Genomic DNA, 19,422 nt, shown 5'->3' with positions numbered 1-19,422 from the left:
GTTTTTCTGTGCTTGGAACCAGTGCTGCTGGGGGTGGCTCCAACACGGGGCCACAAGCATCCCCACAGCCACAGTCCAGATCCGTCTGCTGCGTGGGTACAGTGCCGTGCGGGACAGCCAGGTGGACTCAGGAGGGAGAAGGCCGAGCGTGCACAGTCAACTCCCTCATCACCTCCAGGCCCGTGTGGACAGGGGCTGCCGTGTGCGCCTGGGCCTCTCACCTTCCCAGCTTCTACTTCCTGGGGGCAGGGGCCAGATAGGCTTGTTCTGGGGAAGACGTCGGTTCCACCCAGCAGCCCTGGTGTTGGGTGGTCCCGAGTGGTTCTGCAGCCTGCGTCTTACCACAGGGAGAGGATCCTTAGCAGGCCTTCCTTTTGAAGGGGACCCGATTCCTGAGGGTCTCGTGTTCACAGTCAGAGGCAGGTGATGGGGCCTGTTCTCTCCCCACAGGTGGTGCTGTGTTCATCCCCTCCTGGGGGAAGTTCTGGTTGGCTGTCCTGAACGTGTACAGCTGGGAAGGCCTCAACACTCTGTTCCCAGAAATGTGGTACGCTTCCCCATCTACGGTCACCACTCTCTTCGCGAGTAGAGAGATGCCACCCTGGGTCACTTGCTGCCTGTTAGTCAGATGAGGGGCTGTCCGTTCAGTGGAGTTGGGTGGCGTTAGGCTCCTGGCAGAGCCCCTGCTTGGCTGAGTCCTACAGACGATAGGAGAGGGTTCCCGCTTGGGCAGGAGGGAGGGAGGTGCAGGGGCGTTGGGCCATGTGGCAGGTGGGTGGGGTCCCGCCTCGCTGGTTACAGAACCTCTGGTGTGGGGCGTGACGTGCTGCCTTTGTTGCATAGATGCCTGTGACTGTGTCTTGTTATGGACATTTTGAGCATCTGTAGAAGTAAAGGAAAGGAGGTGACAGCCCATGCAGGCCTCCCCAGCCCAGTGTTGGGTGTGCCGTGCTGACTGTCCCCCTTGTCTTTTTTGCTGGTGAATGTTAAAGTTGATCCCAGACATTCTGTTTCCCCTGCGAACTCTTCAGTGTGTGTGTGTGTGTTTTTTTGTACGTGGGCCTCTCACTGTTGTGGCCTCTCCCGTTGTGGAGCACAGGCTCCAGACATGCAGGCTCAGAGGCCATGGCTCACGGACCCAGCCGCTCTGCGGCATGTGGGATCTTCCCGGACCAGGGCACGAACCCGTGTCCCCTGCATCGGCAGGCGGACTCTCAACCACTGCGCCACCAGGGAAGCCCTCAGTGTGTGTTTTTAAAAGATAAGAATTTTCTTTTAACAGAACTACAATAGTGCTTAAAAACTCAGCAAAATCAACATTAATTCCATATTGTGTGATACTTATAAGCCAGAGATTTTAAACATTTTGTGAATATCTAATGAAGTCTCTGGACATGTGTCCCGAATACATTCATATACATATAAGTACCCCAATATCACCTTCAGGAGGTGAGGTCCCTGGAGCAGGGAGCTGTCAGGGAGGTTGGGGGGCCCTTGCGCTAGGGGACTTCGGTAGAGGAGAGGTGCGAGGTGAAGGGGCCGATCAGGAGATGACAGCAGGGGCCTGATGAAAGGGCCGACGGCCCAGCCTCCACCGGGGCAGACCTGCCCAAGGCTGGCCACTCTGGAAGGGGCGGGAAGTGGTCTGGGGCCATTCCAGCGTTCCTCACCGGTGGGCCTGCTGGCTGGACCTCGGACCTACCCGGTGTGTAAGGAGCCGCAGAGGAAGGCACTGAGTAGGCTCTGGGAGGGGTGTGGTGTCAGAGGCGGGTGTGGGGGACTGCGTTGGCTGCATCCGCGCGCCGCAGGGCCCAGGCCGTGGTTGACGGGCCTCTCGGTAACTAGGGCACTGCTAGTCTTGGCGGAAGTTGTTTTGGAGGGCATAGGTTAGAGTGTAAAGGGCGGGTGTGCAGGATGAAGGACCAGAGACCCTGAACCGCTTCAGCTGCAGGAAAGCTGGAAACGTTACCCAAAATGTAGCAAACGCCCTTTAAAGTGAGTGGAGGAGCCCTCGAGAGTGAGGCCAGGGGTGGTGGGGCTGAGGACACCCGCCCAACCCTTACGCCTGGGAGCAGGGGAGGCGGGCTCACCTCCCCATGGCCTCCACGTGGCCTCCCCTCTCACTCGAGGATGGAGGCTGAAAGGGGCGGGTGGAGAAAACAGCCCAGGCGCGCCCCTACCTGGGAGGCTGGCAGAGCTGTGCTCATGTCAGGCTGCGTATCTGGGCGAAGCACAGCAGAGGTAACGATCAAAGACACAGGCCTTGAGAGGATGTGACAGTCCTGAAGATTTTTAGGTGAACTTTTTATTTAGGAATAGTTTTCAATTTCCAGAAAAGTTGCAGAGATAGTCCAGAGCGTTTCTGTAGACCCCTCTCTCAGTATCTCCGTGATTAACGTTTTTGTTACTGTGGCACGTTTGTCACAACTGGGAACCCACAGGCAGTCCTCACCGTTTAGGAGCCAAGTCTCCTGGCTTTAGGAGGCACCTGGTGAGCCAGGAGAAGTTGTCGGCTTCTGTGGGCTGCGCCCCTCAGGAGCACGGCTGTGCCCACTTGGGCCGGAGACAGCCGTCCACCCCGTGTTCAGGCTTGAAAGGGCCCTGGGCTGCAGTGGTGGGGGGCCCTGCTGACACGCTGTCCCGCCAGGCTGTTTCCTGACTGGATGCCCGCGCATCCCTCCACCATCTGGTGCCACTGCCGGCAGGTGTACCTGCCCATGGCCTACTGCTATGGTACCCGGCTGAGCGCTGAGGAGGACCCGCTGGTCCAGAGCCTCCGCCAGGTGAGCCTGACCACGTATGCCCGCTCTCGGGGGGCCCCACGGAGCCGAGAGCCCCACAGAGTGGAGCGTCCACCTCCTGTCCCTAAATGACTGCCTGGGGGCTTGTGCAGTGGGATGGGTTGCAGGGCACCTGTGAGCAAAGGCCAGGCCCCAGTGTGTCCCCGGGGAGCAGCCCTGACGTGGGGCTTGGGGAGCAGGGTGCTCATCGGGGCCTGCCCTCGGGAGGGCAGGCAGCAGAGGGGGGACGGGCAGGTCCGGGGCTGAGGCGCTGCCGCCCTCAGGAGCTCTACGTGGAGGACTACGGCTGCATCGACTGGCCGGCGCACAGGAACAGCGTGGCCCCCGATGAGCTGTACACGCCGCACAGTTGGCTGCTCCACGTGGTGTATGGTGGGTGCCCCCAGGGGCTGGCTGGGCCCCCCGGGGGTCGGTCGACACCTAAAGTGACAGGGAACGCGGAGGGACACGGCCCTACGATGAGTCCTGGCGTTGGGGTCCTGTGGGGACAAGGGGGCTGGCGTGCACACCTCGTGTCTAGCAGACCCACCTGGGGCTCGGGCTCCTGGACAGAGGATTCGGAGCCCAGGGCCTTGAGGGGCCGGTAGTTCCTCCTCAGTGGGATAGAAGGGGCGGGACCCCACGAGGCCAGTCCAAGCCCATCTCCCGTGGGTCCTCCTGGCTGCTCAGAGCCGAGTGGCCTCCCCTTGGAGCCTGGCGGGTGCTGTGTGCGCAGGCGGCCACGTTCCCCCTCATTCATTCGTTCGTTCCCTCACTGGTCCTGCAGACGGGCCCTGGGGTGGGAGCCGGGACCCGCCCTGTCGGCACTGGGAGGCAACATGCTCTGCACGGCTGCGGGGGCTGTAGGGCAGCACCAGGATGCCAGGGAGGGGGCTGCACCAGCAGGCAAGGAGAGTGGGTGAGGGGGTGACAAGGGGGGGGCCCAGAGACTGGCCGCCGTGGGCCGACCGCCCTGGGGGGTCTGTGCTGGGGCTGGGACTCCTCTCCGTGTCTGGTGCCTGTTGACGCCCCCCCTCCCTCGCAGCGATCCTCAACCTGTACGAGCGCCACCACAGCGCCAGCCTGCGGCAGCGGGCCATCCAGAAGCTGTACGAGCACATCGCAGCCGACGACCGCTTCACCAAGTACCTCAGCATCGGCCCGGTCAGCGCCCCTCGCCCACTGGCTGGCTGGGCCTGGGGTGGGCGAGGACTGGGGGCGGGTTGCCCAGAGGCCTGTGTCTATGGAGCTGGGAGTGGGGGTCTCCCTGGAGGTGAGGTCTCCCACTGGAGGCTGTCACACCTTTACGTGGGACCTGGGCCTCTGATCCCCCAGGACCCCTGTGCTTGGCCCGCCCTCCCGTCCCACCACCTGGTGTGTGTGGAGCACTGCTTCTTGAGGCCGCCTCCTGAGGTCTCTCTGGCCGGTGGGGTGGGCTGCTTTTCCTCCCCCGGTCCTCTCCCCTTCCCCAGCCCTAATAACCCACCATTTGCCTTTCTCCTATGGGGTTTGCAGGACCAGGGTGCTTGCGTTCCACTCCTGATTGCTGTTGAGGCTGGTGACTCGAGACTTGCTTCTCAGAGCCTCTGGGCTCCTGACTCTGCTCTGCCCCGCAGCCTTAGGGCACTGGGTGCAGGAGGCAGCGCTGTAGCGAGCCTCGGGCGGCTGTGACCGTGGCCGCCGTGCTGGGTCAGCCCACGGCTTCTCTGCGTGAACCCAGTGGGCGCAGTGTCCATGAGCCCCACGCGTGACCCTGCTCCCAGGTGTTTTCGAGGCCGGGTGGTACCTGGGGGACGTCAACTGCCACCGCCCCACCGAGGGGCCAGTTGTTTCCCTTTCGGCGCCAAGGGATTCTGCGTGGGCTCTGACCTAAGGCTGCATAAAGCACGTTAGAAACGCGCTGTAATTGGACCTTGGCCTAGGAGGTCCCGGGGTGGGAGAGCTGGGCCTCTAGAACATCTGCTCTGAGCAGTCAGGCCCTGCGCCTCTGGTCTCACCTCCGAGTCGCTCCGTCTCTCCCGTGGCCCTCAGCCCTATCCTCCAGCCCCTGAGTTATCTCAGGCAGCTCAGGACACACCGCCACCCATGTGCCCACTCAGGGGTCCCTGCCTTGCCCGTCACCCTCGTGGCGGTTCTGCTCACCAGCTGGCCGGGCTCCCGTCACCTCTGCGGGTCACCCTGTCTTCCCTGCTGCCGCCCCCCCTCCCTCCTTGGCACACGTGCCTTGGCGCGTTCCCACCTCTCCCAGGGCAGGGCTGCAGCCTGGTAGCCGTGAGTGCTGGGGAAGTGGTTAGAACAAGGCCTGGCCTGCAGCAAGGCCGTGCTGGGCCTCGGCGGGGTCGGTCTGCGGCCCCAAGCCGGGAGCCCGGCGGGTGCGGGGCAGAGCCCTGACGGGGCCGCCTCCCCCAGATCTCGAAAACCGCCAACATGCTTGCGCGCTGGCATGGGGAAGGGCCGGCCTGCCCCGCCCTCCAGGAGCACTCGTCCCGGATTCCGGACTACCTGTGGTGAGCGCGGCGCGGGCCGCGGCCCTCGGGAAGGCCGGCGCGTCCCACGCAGGGAGCTCTGTGTTTGAGGGGGCCTGTTCCCCCGGTGGGCCCTCCACACAGCTGGGCGGGGGGGTGGGAGCGGTCCTCACGTGTCCCCTGCTGCGTGGGCGCGCTGCTTTTGGGACACGGGCTCTGGGCCCCTGACTTCCGGCTCTGCCCTTGCTCCCTGACATGGACTCTTCTCGCAGGCTGGGCCTCGACGGCATGAAAGTGCAGGTAAGGGCTGTAGGGCCACAGCTGCTTGCTTACTTGCAACCGCTCCTGCCTTTCGGGTTTGCTAAGATCCCAAGTCACTCCTCCCGATGTGTTCTGTCAGCGTGTGGCAAGTGGCTGCAGGTCCCCCTTGTCCCGCATCTGAGGGGCACCGCCGGGCACCTCCTGGGTGTGTGCTGTCTGGCAGGGATGCTAACAGGCCCTGGGGGGTGGTGGGAGAGCTGAGGGCCTGCAGCCACACCACGGGAGCAGTCTGCACACCAGAGTCATTCAGAGCTGCAGCTCGGGGGGGACGAGGGCCACGGTGGTTCTCAGACGCCAGCCCAGCTGCTGCTGGACAGCTGATGATCTCACAGCTCGCATGCTGGTTCTGGTTAGCGGGGTCAGGACAGCAGCAGGATGCGGTCAGAGTAGAACCCGTGCCCTCTGCTGCCCCGTGAGCTGAGCATCCCAGAGGTACCACCTTCAGAGTCCTGAGACACACTCCTGTGGCCCCTCTCCGCGTACACCGCACCTCTGTTTTGTACCGTTTGCCGATTTCCAGTGTCTGGGTGTTGTAGATGCTGTTCCCCCAGCTTACGTCCTGTGCGTGTCCCTGGGGGTGGGGCTCCTGGGTCACCGGGCAGCCTGGGCTGACCTGGTCCTGTCCCGGCTGCAGGGACCCTGGGGTCAGCGAGCCGGGAGCTTTTGTCTCCTGTCACTCAGTGTGCAAATGTGGCACCTCCAGCAATGTCCTTGGGTCACACTGACCTCTGGGCCCTTTGGGACGAGTGCACGTGGGCCCAGCCCCGCCCAGCGCAGACCACCCTCCCAGGTGCCCTTGCCAGGTGCACTTGAGCCCCACTTCCAGCTCCCTGGCCCCCACGCTGCCAGTCTTGTGTGAAAATATTCCTGAAACACGTGAAGTAGAGGAGGGTGACGAGCCCTCATGTGGCTCCCCACCCGCTTTGACACCTCCAGCCCTGGAGCTTACGAGGGCTTCTGGTCCTGACAAAACTGCCGTGCCGTCCGCACTGAGTGCACGGCAGCCCCCGGTGGGGTTTTGCTCTGTGTTCATTGGTATCAGGATCCAGTCCGGGAGGCGATTCCTTGCTGTTGCCTTTGTCCTACAGTCTCCTGGTGCCCTTCTCTCCTGGGTCATTTGTCCCTAGCATGTCTACCTTCTGCCTGCTCTGCACCCCAGATTTTCTGCAAACTGGCGGTTCGGCCCTGAGGCTTGATCGGTTCAGGTCTTTTTGGCCAGGCGCTGTGTGTGTTCTTCCCACACGTTGTCCTGCCAGGCTGCAGTGTCTCGTGTCCCTTAGTGCCACCGATTTGTCTGGGCTCCGTGCCAGTGGGCAAGCAGTGGGGGCCATGGCGGTGATCTTCCAAATCCTGGAAGTGCTCTGAGGAGCTCTGTCCTGGCTGGTGGCCTGGCTGCCTGACCAAGTCTCCTTGCAGGACCAGCCCCTCTCAGGGCCTCGTGGGCTTTAGGGGTACAGAGCCCAGAGCCTGGGGTGAGGAGTCGGCTGGACTCCTACCTCTCTGCAGGAGCTGGTGGATGCCCCTGCACCTTCCTTGGCCCTCTAGGCACCCATCAGATCTGGGAAGTTGGGGTGGGGGTGGGAGGTGGCTGCTGTAGGGCTGTCCTCTTTGCACAGGGTACCAATGGCTCGCAGATCTGGGACACCGCGTTCGCCATCCAGGCTCTGCTGGAGGTATGTGGCTCTGTCCCTCATTCTCCAGCCTCCACCTGCTCTTCCTGTTTGTCCACCCCTGGATCCAGCCGGACACGGCACCTGCCGGCCCTGACCCTTCGCTTACCTGGGCTCCGAGACAGTGGTCTTGCTGGCAGCTCTGGGTGTGGGGCTGGCTTGAAGTCTTCGGGGGCAAGGGGCCCTGTGAGGGCTCTTCCCGAGGTGGCGAGGTGGTGGGGTCTTCTGTAGGGGGAGCAGGCTCCAGGCTCTCCTCAGTGCTCAGATTGCTCACTACGGATGCTTCTGAGCACGTACTAGAGAGAAACAGGAGCGTGTCTTTATGCTGGTGGGAATGAGGTTGGCAGGATTTGGGGGGGGGGTCTGGGCCACGTGGGGGCCTGCCTTAGATGGGCAGGGGCCCTGTGGGCACAGGCTGGGGCTGGGGCCAGGGTGGTGTGGACCATCTCTTCTGCTGTCGCTCCACCATGTCTTTCTGACTTGGCGGCAGAAACCCGAGAGCCCCGAGACTTGGGTGGGTTTGCTCCTGGTTCCCAGTGGTGGCCGGGTATCGCCAGGGTCGTCCAGGGACCAGCCACGCGCGCAGGCATGTGCCGGCTAGTGGCTCACCCCCTCCTCTTTCCCAGGCGGGTGCACAACACAGGCCAGAGTTTTCGTCCTGCCTGCAGAAGGCTCATGAGTATCTCCGGGTCTCGCAGGTGAGACCAGGCCTGGTCCGTGCCTCGCACAGGCAGGGTGCCCCTCCAGCCCAGGCCGTGCCCTGATTGTGGGTGGGGGCAGTGGGCCACGTGGGTGCTACCTGGAGGGTTCCCACTGGCACTGGTGACCATGAGGGCGGCGGCACTGGGTCCCTGCATGTCCTGCTGTGCTGGCCCCTCCCTGCCCGGTGTCTATGTACTATGGTGGTGACGTGTTCCCTCCTGCCCCTCGGATTCTCACCAGGTCCCAGACAACCTCCCCGACTACCAGAAGTACTACCGCCAGATGAGCAAGGTACCGCGGCCAACCCCACCCGCCTCAGTTAGCCGGGCTTTGCCCTCGAGGAGGGCTCTCTCCTCGGCTTCCTGTTCTGATAGATGCACAGTGCGGGGTTCCACTGATGTACCCAAGATATTCCTGACTGAAGAGTTGTGCATAAATGCAGTAGCTGAGCTCTGTGGGCTTCACCCCACCATGTCACGCACTGTGTGCACTTAGCAGCACCTGCAGACATTAAATAAGCTGTCAGAACATGAATGGCAGTGATGAGGGGAGGAGTGGGGAGGGCAGTTCTTGCAGCACGTGGGGGCATGGGCATGGCCATGGCTGCGTTCTCACAGCGGGTTGCTTGTGCCCATCCCACAGTAGAGCCTGAAGGCGGTGACGGGCAGAGGCTGCAGTCCTTGTGCTGGAAGTTGGAGGCCGTCCACGTGTGTGTGGCTTGGGGCTGTGGCTGTACCTCCGCTGTGGATGGGCCTTGGCTCTGTGCAGGCGTGCGAGGTGCCATGGCCTGGGGTGGCCAGGTGTGGGCTTGGCCTCCACCCTTACAGCCCCACACTTTCCAGGGCGGCTTCTCCTTCAGCACACTGGACTGTGGCTGGATTGTTGCCGACTGCACAGCTGAGGCCTTGAAGTCCCTCCTTCTCCTGCAGGAAAAGTGTCCCTTTGTCACCAAGCACGTCCCACGAGAGCGGCTCTTCGATGCTGTCGCTGTGGTGAGGCTGCTGGGTGTGGGGCTCTGGTCACACAGCTGAGGGCACTGTGCACGTGGAGTCTTGGTCACCCCACCACAGACCCTCTTAGCACACCCAAGTTTTTTCCAATTTTTACGGTGGAGATCACATAATTTTGTGGCGCACGTGTGCTTTATAAGTGGTAAGCATGCACGTGCCGGGGAGTGGTCCCGGGTGGTCACGGAGTACCCGGTTGATAAAGGTTGCAGCCCACTGTTCTGGGCGCCTGAGGGTCCTGGTTTAACATGAAAACCGGCTCCCTCTTTCCCATCCCTGCTCCTTGGTTCCTAGCCTTGGGGTGTTTCTAGAAACTGTGCCACAGCCTGTGGGCCCTTGCACGTGCTCAGCGCGTGGGTGAATTCTCAGGATGTTCCCTCTGGTTTTAGCTGCTGAGCATGAGAAACCCTGATGGAGGGTTTGCCACCTACGAGACCAAGCGTGGGGGACACCTTCTGGAGCTTCTGAACCCCTCGGAGATCTTCGGTGAGTGGTCGGCCAGTTACGCGGCCACAGGCTCGGGGGCCCTGCATGCCTGAGGCTGGCCCTCTCGCCAGAGCCTGGAGCTCTTTCCCCTGGCGGGGGGCAGTACCAACAATGTTCTGGCAGATGCGGGCGGATGCTCTAAGGAGCCCCCAGGCACCAGAGTGTTCCGTGCTTCTCGACTTTCCAGGGTGCGGTGACCCTGGTTGTGGATAGAAAAGCTGCAGTCTGCCTCTCGGAGGTGGGTGGGATTCACACCAGCTCTCTGGCCCAAGCCTGGGCCGGCTCCTGCTCTGTCTTCCGTGGAGGCCGGCCTGTCTCCTGAATGCTCCTCACGGAGCCCACAGCTCCTCACAGGGAGGTGACAGTGGGGACCCGCGTGCCTGTGTCCTCCTGCTGCGTCTGCGTGCGCCCCTGTCCCCTCCTTCTGGGTCTGCATTTGTCGGGCTCCTGTAACTGGCAGATGTGCTCCTGTGGAGGCCTTCTCAGGGTGGGCTGCAGCTCTGCTGTGTGCGCTTCCCTGTTACCCTCCCACTGGCCTGGCTGTCCTGCAGCACAGATGGGCCTCCAGGTCACCTGTGTAGGTGCCTCCCTCCCACCTGGTGGCCACGTCACCGGGCTGCTCGCTGGTGGTGCTTCCTCCGTGCCTTTGGAGGATGGTCAGGCTCGTGATGTGTTGTACAGGCTCTGCATGTTACGGCGTTCTCCTGTGTCACGGTTTGGCCTGAATTGCCGAATTGGGCAGCTGAGGTAAAGTTCACATTTCTCAAGCCTTCCTTTTCTTTCCCAGGGGACATCATGATTGACTACACATATGTGGAGTGCACCTCGGCTGTGATGCAGGCGCTGAAGCATTTCCACAAGCAGTTCCCAGACCACAGGGCCGGAGAGATCAGGTAAGGGCGGCCTTGGCACAGGGATGCTCAGTCACACAGCGTGGGTACCATTAGCTTGGGGCCAAGAAGTCAGACAACCTTGATGTCATTGAGGGCAAGCCATTTGCTCACTTGGGGTGCTCAGGCCAGGGGCCCATCTCAGGCAGGGGGCTCTGGAATAAAACTCATTTAAAAATGGAAGGGGTTTCAGATGCTCCTGAATCCTGCTGTAGGCCTGAAGTATATCAAATGTGTGCACCGGGGGTCAGAGTAGCACAGTTACAACACAAAAATGAGTTATTTTTTTGCGTCTTCTTAGTAACATTGAAAGAAGACACATAAAGGTGTACCTAGGAGATACTGTGGGTTCAATTCCAGCCACTGCAAATGTCACAGTAATGTGAGTCACGTGAATTTTTGGTTTCCCAGGGCATATGAAAATTACGTTTACACTATATTGTCATCTGTAAAGTGTTCAATAGCGTTATGTCTAAGAAAACGATGTACGTATCTTAATTAAAAATATTTTATTGCTAAAAAATATTAACCATTATCTGAGCCTTCAGCAAGTCAAATTCTTTTTGTAATAGTAACATCAAAGATTAATGATCACAGATCACCATAATAGATATAATAATAATAAAAAAGTTTGAAATATTGTGAGAATTACCAAAATGTGATAGAGACATGAAGTGAGCAAATGCTGTTGGAACAACGGCACTGATAGCCTTGCTCGATGCAGGGTTGCCAAAAACCTTCAGTTTGTAAAAAACACAGTGTCTGTGAAGTGCAGTAAAGCAAAGCACAATAAAATGAGGTATGCCTGTACCCGCAGCCCCACTTGTGCCCAAATAACGGTAGTTTTTAAATAAACCTTTCCTGTTGAAGTCTGGCACATGTTTAGAGAAGTACACAAACCATAGAGCCCTTGGATTAATTATGAAGTGGACACACCCATGTGACCACGTCGGGCAAACACATTACCAGAAGCTCCCCGCCTGGTTCTCCTCTGCCCACTGTGATCCCAACCTGGAAGCCCACGTCTGTCTCTCTCCACTGTCGAATGCAGACGCCATGCTTTGTTTATGCCTGTGCTTGTATATCCTTCAGGGCCTCTCAGTGGGTTATTATGAATCATCCTGCTGTGAACAATCTCAGACTTGTGTTTTGGGGCACAGAGGTTCCCAGTTCTTGAGGACGTGGATGTGGACTTGCTGTGTTATGGGGCTTCTGTGCAGTTCTTGTAGATTTTCCTTCATCCTTGTATGATTCTGTTGTTTCATGGCTCTTGGTAAACCTGGTATAGATTCAGCTTGGTCATCATGTGCTTTACTTTTTATATATTGTTGGATTCAATTTGATAAGTATTTTGTTTAGGATTTTGTCAAAGGTTCATAAATAGCTAAAAGTAAAGCCAATGAATCATTAGTAAAAATTTATCACGCACACACCACAAAGACAGTTTGCAAACCAAGAGTGCACAAACCCAAACATTGAATGAGGCTCGGGTATATATTGTTATAAAGAGCTTATATTGTGAGAAGGCAGTAACTGTTTATTCTTCACAGTGATTGGTTACAATATTAGAATTTTCAGTGATGACCTCGTATCAACCTCGGGAAGCAGTTCATGTTTCTTTATGATTTCCAGAGGTGTAAACAAGAAATGACCCAGGTCAAGTTAGTCTTGCAAAATAAGCTAAATTAGCCTTTGTATGATTAAACCGGTTTTGTCTGCTCAGGGAATTTTCGAGGCTGGGCTCTGTTTGTTTTTGATTTTAACAGTTCCCCATTTTGGTCATTGTCTCAGCCGGCTGAGAGTATCACCAACCAGTGTCGTGTTATTCTCTCTCTCCACCGTTGTTGTAGTCAGGCTGAAGAGTCACATATTGGCTGTTTTCACTAGTTGAATTGACAGGTTGGAGGGCCATGTAGTCACCCTCATTCATCATTCATGTGGTTATTGCAAATTTCATCCAGTTGTCTGATCATCATTCATGTGGTTATTGCAAATTTCATCCAGTTGTCTGATCCTGATGGATACCATTTGGTATGTGAGTGGCTGCTGGTAGGCATTTAAAACTGTTGCGAAATTAATGTGATGACTATAAAAAGAACAATAATCAAGATTGAAAAATTTCCCAGAGCCCAAATGTAATCAATTAAATAAATCAAATGGGTTATAATCAGATTCGGGTATTACCTTTCTAAGTCAGTCTACAAAAACTTTAAAAGTTGTTTATGGAGGCGCACATGCTGTGTCAGCAATCACATGTCCTCAGTGTTCCTCAGGACAGGATGCACCTTGGGTGTTTACTTCAGGAGGCAGCACCGTAGATGTCTTTCCACATAAATTAGGCCTCTATATGATCTGCACAATCAGGTAATTCAATGAGAGGCATTTCTATGGAAGCAAAAGAAAAATAATGGTAAATAATTCAAGGAAATTATAAATTCAGTTTCTGAGTTTGGAGAGCAGCTAGTTGAGACGATTTCTAGATGCTGGGTTCTAAGCATCTTCAGATGCACTGAGGACAAGTGTGGCAATTAGACAGATTTTCCTGGTTTTCAGTGTGAATGTCTCTCGTGATCTTTCTGAGTGGCCACACAGCAACAGGCAGTCCTCACACGAGCTGTTGAAGTTTGTATCAAGTTGTCCAGCTTTTGCTTGCAGGGCTTCGGAAAAAGGGCAGTTTTAGTTTCATAGTGATTCAAAAATCAAGAGTGGAAGAAAATTCTAAGAGTTCTAGCCACATGTTGGAGGAAGTCAGAAGAAGTCAGGATTCAGTCCAGTTTACACTTAGAAAACAAATTAAAAGACAATTAATAGTACTAGAATCTGATGTACATAAAGGTGTATTATTGAAACATAATTTTTCTCTCTATAATCACCTCCATTTCTATCAAAGATAACTAGTCTAGTTTCAATAAACTTGGCCTGATTATTTATATAAGTGCAGCAGGAATAGCGACTGACCATATAGGCTCTTTAAAATCTGTTTCGTTGGAACTTTTCATGAGGAATCTCATACTGGATCTTTAAAGTCTCTTTAGGCTAAGAGGCCAAGCCAAGGACTTGTCCAGTTGTGTCCTGTTACAAGAACAGATTCTTACTTAACTTTTGCAAATATGTATTGTTATGAAAAATAAGAATATTTAATAGGAGTTTCAGAATTCTTGAGGGACCAGGTAGGGAGAAAAAGATAAATGTTTACTAAATTGCTGTAAGTTGCAGACAGCTTAAAAGAGGAGAAAAAGGGTCCTTTAATTTTGGAAAACAGAACGCTAATGAGCGAGCACTTATCAGAAGCCTACATTCTAGAGTACTTGTGAGGGTCTTTTCCATGAATCTCTTTGAAGATGAAGCACTTTTGTAGGAACATTTTTGCAAAAGCATCAGAGTAAAATAATAACTGTTTGTAAATGAAAAGAGCTGGAATTATATCAGGGCATACCAGATTTTTGGGAATTTAATATGATTACTGGAATATTTATTTTATTTATTTTTCAATAAATTTATTTATTTATTTATGGCTGTGTTAGGTCTTTGTTGCTGTGCACAGGCTTTCTCTAGTTGTGGTGAGCAGGGGCTACTCTTCATTGCAGTGTGTAGGCTTCTCATTGTGGTGGCTTCTCTTGTGGAGCACGGGCTCTAGGCGCGTGGGCTTCAGTAGTTGTTGCACGTGGGCTCAGTAGTTGTGGCTCATGGGCTCTAGAGTGCAGGCTCAGTAGTTGTGGCGCACGGGCTCAGTTGCTTCACGGCATGTGGGATCTTCCCAGACCAGGGCTCGAACCCGTGTCCCCTGCATTGGCAGGCGGATTCTTAACCACTGTGCCACCAGGGAAGTCTTGGAATATTTATTAATAATTTCCACATAAATACATCCTAAAAAAAGTTCAGCATCACTTCTTATTTGAAAATGCTTCCCATGAAATTTAACACATACGAAAAGTTACATAGTTGTAAAAGAGCTTGTCTCTTTTAATAGAGAAGACTCAGTTTTCTTAAGTAATCAAAGACCCAATAAAGACAAATCATAGAATCTTAGTTTTCTAGACATATTACATTAAAGGTAAAGAAAAACATTTGTTTACCCTTTCTTATTAAGAGCAGACCAATAATCTAAGAAAACTATCCTTTTAACAGAGAAAAGCAAATTCTAATTTCGTACCAGTGTAATTTTTTTTGTTTTTTAATTTATATTTGGTTGCGTGTGGGCTTTCTCTAGTTGGAACGAGCAGGAGCTACTCTTCGTTGCGGTGCACGGACTTCTCATTGTGGTGGCTTCTCTTGTTGCGGATCACAGGCTCTAAGCGTTGGGTTTCAGTAGTTGTGGCACACGGACTCAGTAGTTGTGGCTCACGGGCTCCAGAGCACAGGCTCAGTAGTTGTGGCGCACGGGCTTAGTTGCTCTGCGGCACGTGGGATCTTCCCCGACCAGGACTCGAACCCGTGTCCTCTGCATTGGCAGGCGGATTCTTAACGAGTGAGCCACCTGGGAAGTCCCAGAACCAGTGTAATTTTGATATTAAAATTCTTCCTTTTTTAAAAACTTGTATAAATCCATTCCAGTCTTAGTCAACGTGACTACACATAAAATTCCTTTCTCCAGATTCCTTTTCTATAAACCTACAGCTTTTTATATCCATTCAAGTTTTGTCCTTTTTCCTTTCTTATTCTGGAACAATCATTTTACTTACAACAAAATTACTTTCTTTTTTTCCTTTCAACAAAAATGTATCCTTATTCCTCATACCTTTTTTTTTTTTTTAATATTTATTTGGTTGCACTGGGTCTTAGTTGCAGCTCACCGGGTCCTTAGTTGTGGCAGGCAAGATCCTTAGTTGTGGCATGCAAACTTCCAGTTGCAGCATGCATGTGGGATCTAGTTCCCTGACCAGGGATCGAACCCGGGCCCCCTGCATTGGGAGCGTGGAGTCTTAGCCACTGTGCCACCAGGGAAGTCCCCCTCATACCTTCTACTGAAAACACACATCCAACTTTTCATATATAGTCATTTTCTTTTATCTCTATTTTCTAGTAATTTTGTAAACAAACAAACTTTAGCTCTTATATGAATCAGTTTTGGCAAGGGAACTTCTATAGCAGTCTGTATTTTTTTTTTAAAGCCTCTTTTTTAAAAAAATGCTGATTTTTCAACTTTATTAGTTCAAATGTTATTTTCTCAATTTCAAAGACTTACAAAGCTTACCTAGAGAAAAAATGATGCAAGGAAGTTGTTACAGAATAATTACACATTCACTCTTAGAGGATAGCATAATTGCCTGTGAACGACATTAAATGAATATAAATTCTTTCTACATAATACAGTTAAAATAAAAGATATGCTTTCTGGAAATTACATTATGAGATTCTCTGGTGTCTACAGGTTCATCCCAACGTTGCTCTACTAGACTGGGAGACATAGAACAGGCAGGGGCTGCAGGATCCTCACATCACTGCTGAAGAGGGTTGCTCTGCGTTGAGTAGGCAGAATAAAGATTTGAAGGATGGAGAACAACCTCTAAACTGATCGCTGAGCTATAACTGTATGGGAAAACGCCACCAGAATTCCCAGGCTTGCAAGTAGTTATAAGATTGCTCCCTGGCTGCAATCTGAAAAGGCGAGGCAACAAAGCCTGAGCCTATCAGAGAGGTTGCAGCCTGGCCTTAAGGAGCCATCGCTGTGTGTACAGGGCAGAAATGGTGTGGCTGTGGTTGGAATGGCCTGTCCAGCTGGCCGCGCGGTGCTTCTGTTGCTCAGTTTGCCGTCGTGTAAGAGTGGCCGTTTTCCAGCATGGGCCATTCCTTAGTGAGAGACGCAGTGTATATCATGCCCATACCTTTGTGTATAAAACCGTACAACTAACTGAGACGGCAGTGTAATAAATGGACACGTATTTCTTATTTTCAGTATATGGCATGTGTGCATCCTATTTTGTACTTTATGAAACTATTGCTTACATACAGATAATGAATAAATCTATTAATAAATCTATAAGGTATAGCTAAAATTAAAGATGTATACTATCCCTTTATATAGGTATAAATAATATGTATACTTTCAATTTAAATAAATGTTAATCATAACTCACCAATGGTCTGCGACCACGGTTTGAAAAATAAGAAGTTGCAGGGGCTTCCCTGGTGGCGCAGTGGTTGGGAGTCCGCCTGCCGATGCAGGGGACGCGGGTTCGCGCCCCGGTCCGGGAGGATCCCACATGCCGCGGAGCGGCTGGGCCCGTGAGCCATGGCCGCTGAGCCTGCGCGTCCGGAGCCTGTGCTCCGCAACGGGAGAGGCCTGCGTACCGCAAAAAAAAAAAAAAAAAAAAAAAAATAAGAAGTTGCAGTAAATCCTCCCACAGAGGAGAAAGTTTCTTTGATGGATGCTTAGATAAATGATTTTCAGGCTTTCTTTTTAAATGTACACTTAAGTTTATAAGTAAGTTTTGATGTATCGTTCAGTTAAAAGCATTTTCTATTTCTATTGTGAGTTTTCTGGCCCATGAGTTATTTAGGAGCATGTTGCTTTATTTCCAAAAAAATTGGAGGAGTATCCAGTCATGTTTTTGCTGGTTTCCCTCTGTCTGGCAGGCTGTGCAGCCACAAGGGGGCACAAGCGAGCACTGTGTCTAGTCTTCATTTTGTCACCCAGGCCAGGCTGGTCCCTTGGCTGTGTGCTGTGCTTGTGATCTGGGGTCCTTTCCTTTGGCAACCTTGTCCTCAGAGATGCCCTCACAGGATTGACCTTCCTTCTTACTCATCTTTTTAAGAATTATTATAATAAAAGTAAAACAAGCTCTTTAAAGGAGACTTGGACGATACAGAAAAGCAGCAGAAAGAAAGCCAGCTGCCCTTCCTCACCCCTGAGAAGAGGGTGTTCTGACTGTTTGATCTCCACGGTGCACCTTTCACGTAACTGGCTCCGTTTACCGTGAGGTTCCTGAGAGCAGCTGATAACTTCCCTTGTCGTTTGGCATTCTCCTCCAGTATGGGTTGTGACGGTTATTTCTGAATTTTCATTGCTGTTTTACAGCTTTTCCCCATTTTAACCTGAGCCGGTATCCTCTTGTTAAATCTTTGTTCAGGACCATTATTCTTCCCTAGAGCCACGTGGGCTTGGAGTCAGCCTGTCTGGGTGGATGCGCCTGCCCCTGCCCCTTCTCTGCTTGAGATCCTCGTCTAGTCACTTCACCCCCCTGCCTAGGTTCCCCCTGCCACATGCGGCAATAGTACAGCCTCACGGAACTGGGAGGATTGAGATACCACACGAAAGCACTGGGAGATTGGCATGTGAGAAGCACAGAATAACTATTGTTATTGTGTAAAAACTCCTGCTTTGGAAGGTAAATTATGATAGTTTTCTGGTGGATTTACTTCATTTGTATTTCTTTGGAGATTATTGAGCTAAAATATTCTTTCCAGACGTTTATAGGTCATTTCTGTTTCTTCTTTCACATATGAATTGCCATTCATACCCTGTCCAACTTTGTTGCTGGGATGATTTTTCTTCTTGCCTTACATGTTTATTAAGCACAATAAGTAATTCTGTATCATATGTTACAGGTACTTTCTCCCAATTACTTTATTATTTTTACCTCTAGAGAGTTTGAACATAAGTTTTTATTTTTTAAACAAATATATTAACTTGTTATATTAAGATTTTTAATTTAGGAGTGTTTTTAGGTATAGTTTGAGGGCGTCAGTTACTCTAGTAATACGTATATGGGATATTCCATTTTACTAGATTGACTTGAAATTCTTCATTAACTTCAAAATTATAGGAAAGTTATAAAAGGAGTAAAAAGCACTCCTATTTACCTCTTCCAGCTATTGCTCAGTTGTTAATGTTAACTTTTATAATATAATAGCCAGTTAATTTACCAGCAAAAGTGAGTTTATTCAGAATAGCCAGAGGAATTGCAATTCGGGACATGCGAACTGTGACAGATCACAGGAAAATCCAGAGAATAAGAAAGGGAACTTGCTTTTATAGGGGCTGTGATAACCAAAGAGTCTGTTGGAGGGGTTGGGGATCCAGAGTATGGAGGCTTCCCATTGATGGGCTGCTGCTGTCTCTGATTGGCTGGGCTGTCGTGGGAAAGAGAGTTTTCTTCTTCCTGCGGGATAGTAAGCAGAGACACCTTCCTGCCCGAGATGTGGAGGGCCCTTTTTTCCTGTTTGGGGTAATTGATGATGCCTGGTGGGCCTGAGCACTTCCCTTACAGGCCTGTCTTGACTCCAGCTTTAGGTGAAGCTTCTTTAATTAATTCCACTTTAACATTTTACTGTATTTCCTTCATCATACTCCCTCCCATATGTTTTTTCTTGAACCATTTGAAAGTAAATTGCAAGTGTGATTACCTTAATCCCTAAATACTTCGGTGTATTTTTTTTTTTTTTTTTTTTTTTTTTTGCGGTACGTGGTCCTCTCAGTGTTGTGGCCTCTCCCGTTGCGGAGCACAGGCTCCGGACACGCAGGCTCAGCGGCCATGGCTCACGGGCCCAGCTGCTCCACGGCATGTGGGATCTTCCCGGACCGGGGCACGAACCCGTGTCCCCTGCATCGGTAGGTGGACTGTCAACCACTGCGCCACCAGGGAAGACCTTTAGTATTTTTTAAAAATAAATAAATTTATTTATTTATTTATGGCTGTGTTGGGTCTTTGTTGCTGTGCACGCGCTTTCTCTAGTTGCGGTGAGCGGGGGCTACTCTTCATTGCAGTGTGCAGGCTTCTCATTGTTGTGGCTTCCTTTAGTATTTTTTTTAATGAGGTTATTCTTTTATGTAAATATGAGTCACAATATTAACATTGGTATAATACCATTATTTAATCTATGGAACTTATTTCAATTGTCCTAGTTGTACCAGTGGTGTGGTTTATGGAAACATTTTTCCTCAAGGTCTAATCCAGGGTCATTGTATTTAGTTGTCATATATTAGTTCTTTAACCTGGAACAGTTCTTTAGTCTTTCCTTGTGTTTGATGACTGACATTTTTGAAGAATATGGCAAGTTATTTTGTAGAATGTCCTCAATGTATGTTTTTCTGTGTTTGCCCATGACAAGATTCAGGTTATAAAATTAAGCATTTTTGTCGAGCAGGTAACAAAAGTGAT

General features: G+C 52.1%; 1 protein-coding gene across 4 annotated transcripts in view; it reads left to right on the top strand.

The window, feature by feature from the left end:
- The window catches only part of LSS (lanosterol synthase), a 47,266-nt gene that overhangs the window by 5,904 nt on the left and 21,940 nt on the right, over positions 1-19,422 (top strand). For 2 of the 4 annotated variants that reach the window (XM_060151113.1, XM_060151117.1), the window contains exons 6-17: positions 451-547; positions 2,648-2,783; positions 3,065-3,173; positions 3,826-3,944; positions 5,190-5,287; positions 5,518-5,545; positions 7,183-7,239; positions 7,863-7,934; positions 8,179-8,229; positions 8,781-8,930; positions 9,335-9,431; positions 10,219-10,324. In XM_060151113.1, coding sequence (XP_060007096.1) covers positions 451-547; positions 2,648-2,783; positions 3,065-3,173; positions 3,826-3,944; positions 5,190-5,287; positions 5,518-5,545; positions 7,183-7,239; positions 7,863-7,934; positions 8,179-8,229; positions 8,781-8,930; positions 9,335-9,431; positions 10,219-10,324 — 1,120 coding nt within the window. The remainder of the gene's footprint in view (positions 1-450; positions 548-2,647; positions 2,784-3,064; positions 3,174-3,825; positions 3,945-5,189; positions 5,288-5,517; positions 5,546-7,182; positions 7,240-7,862; positions 7,935-8,178; positions 8,230-8,780; positions 8,931-9,334; positions 9,432-10,218; positions 10,325-19,422) is intronic. The other 2 variants (XM_060151114.1, XM_060151116.1) reach the window with 2 other exon arrangements.

This window comes from Lagenorhynchus albirostris, chromosome 5, assembly GCF_949774975.1.
Source record: "Lagenorhynchus albirostris chromosome 5, mLagAlb1.1, whole genome shotgun sequence".
Classification (NCBI taxonomy): Eukaryota; Metazoa; Chordata; class Mammalia; order Artiodactyla; family Delphinidae; genus Lagenorhynchus; species Lagenorhynchus albirostris.
This window is presented reverse-complemented; position numbering and strand designations above follow the sequence as displayed.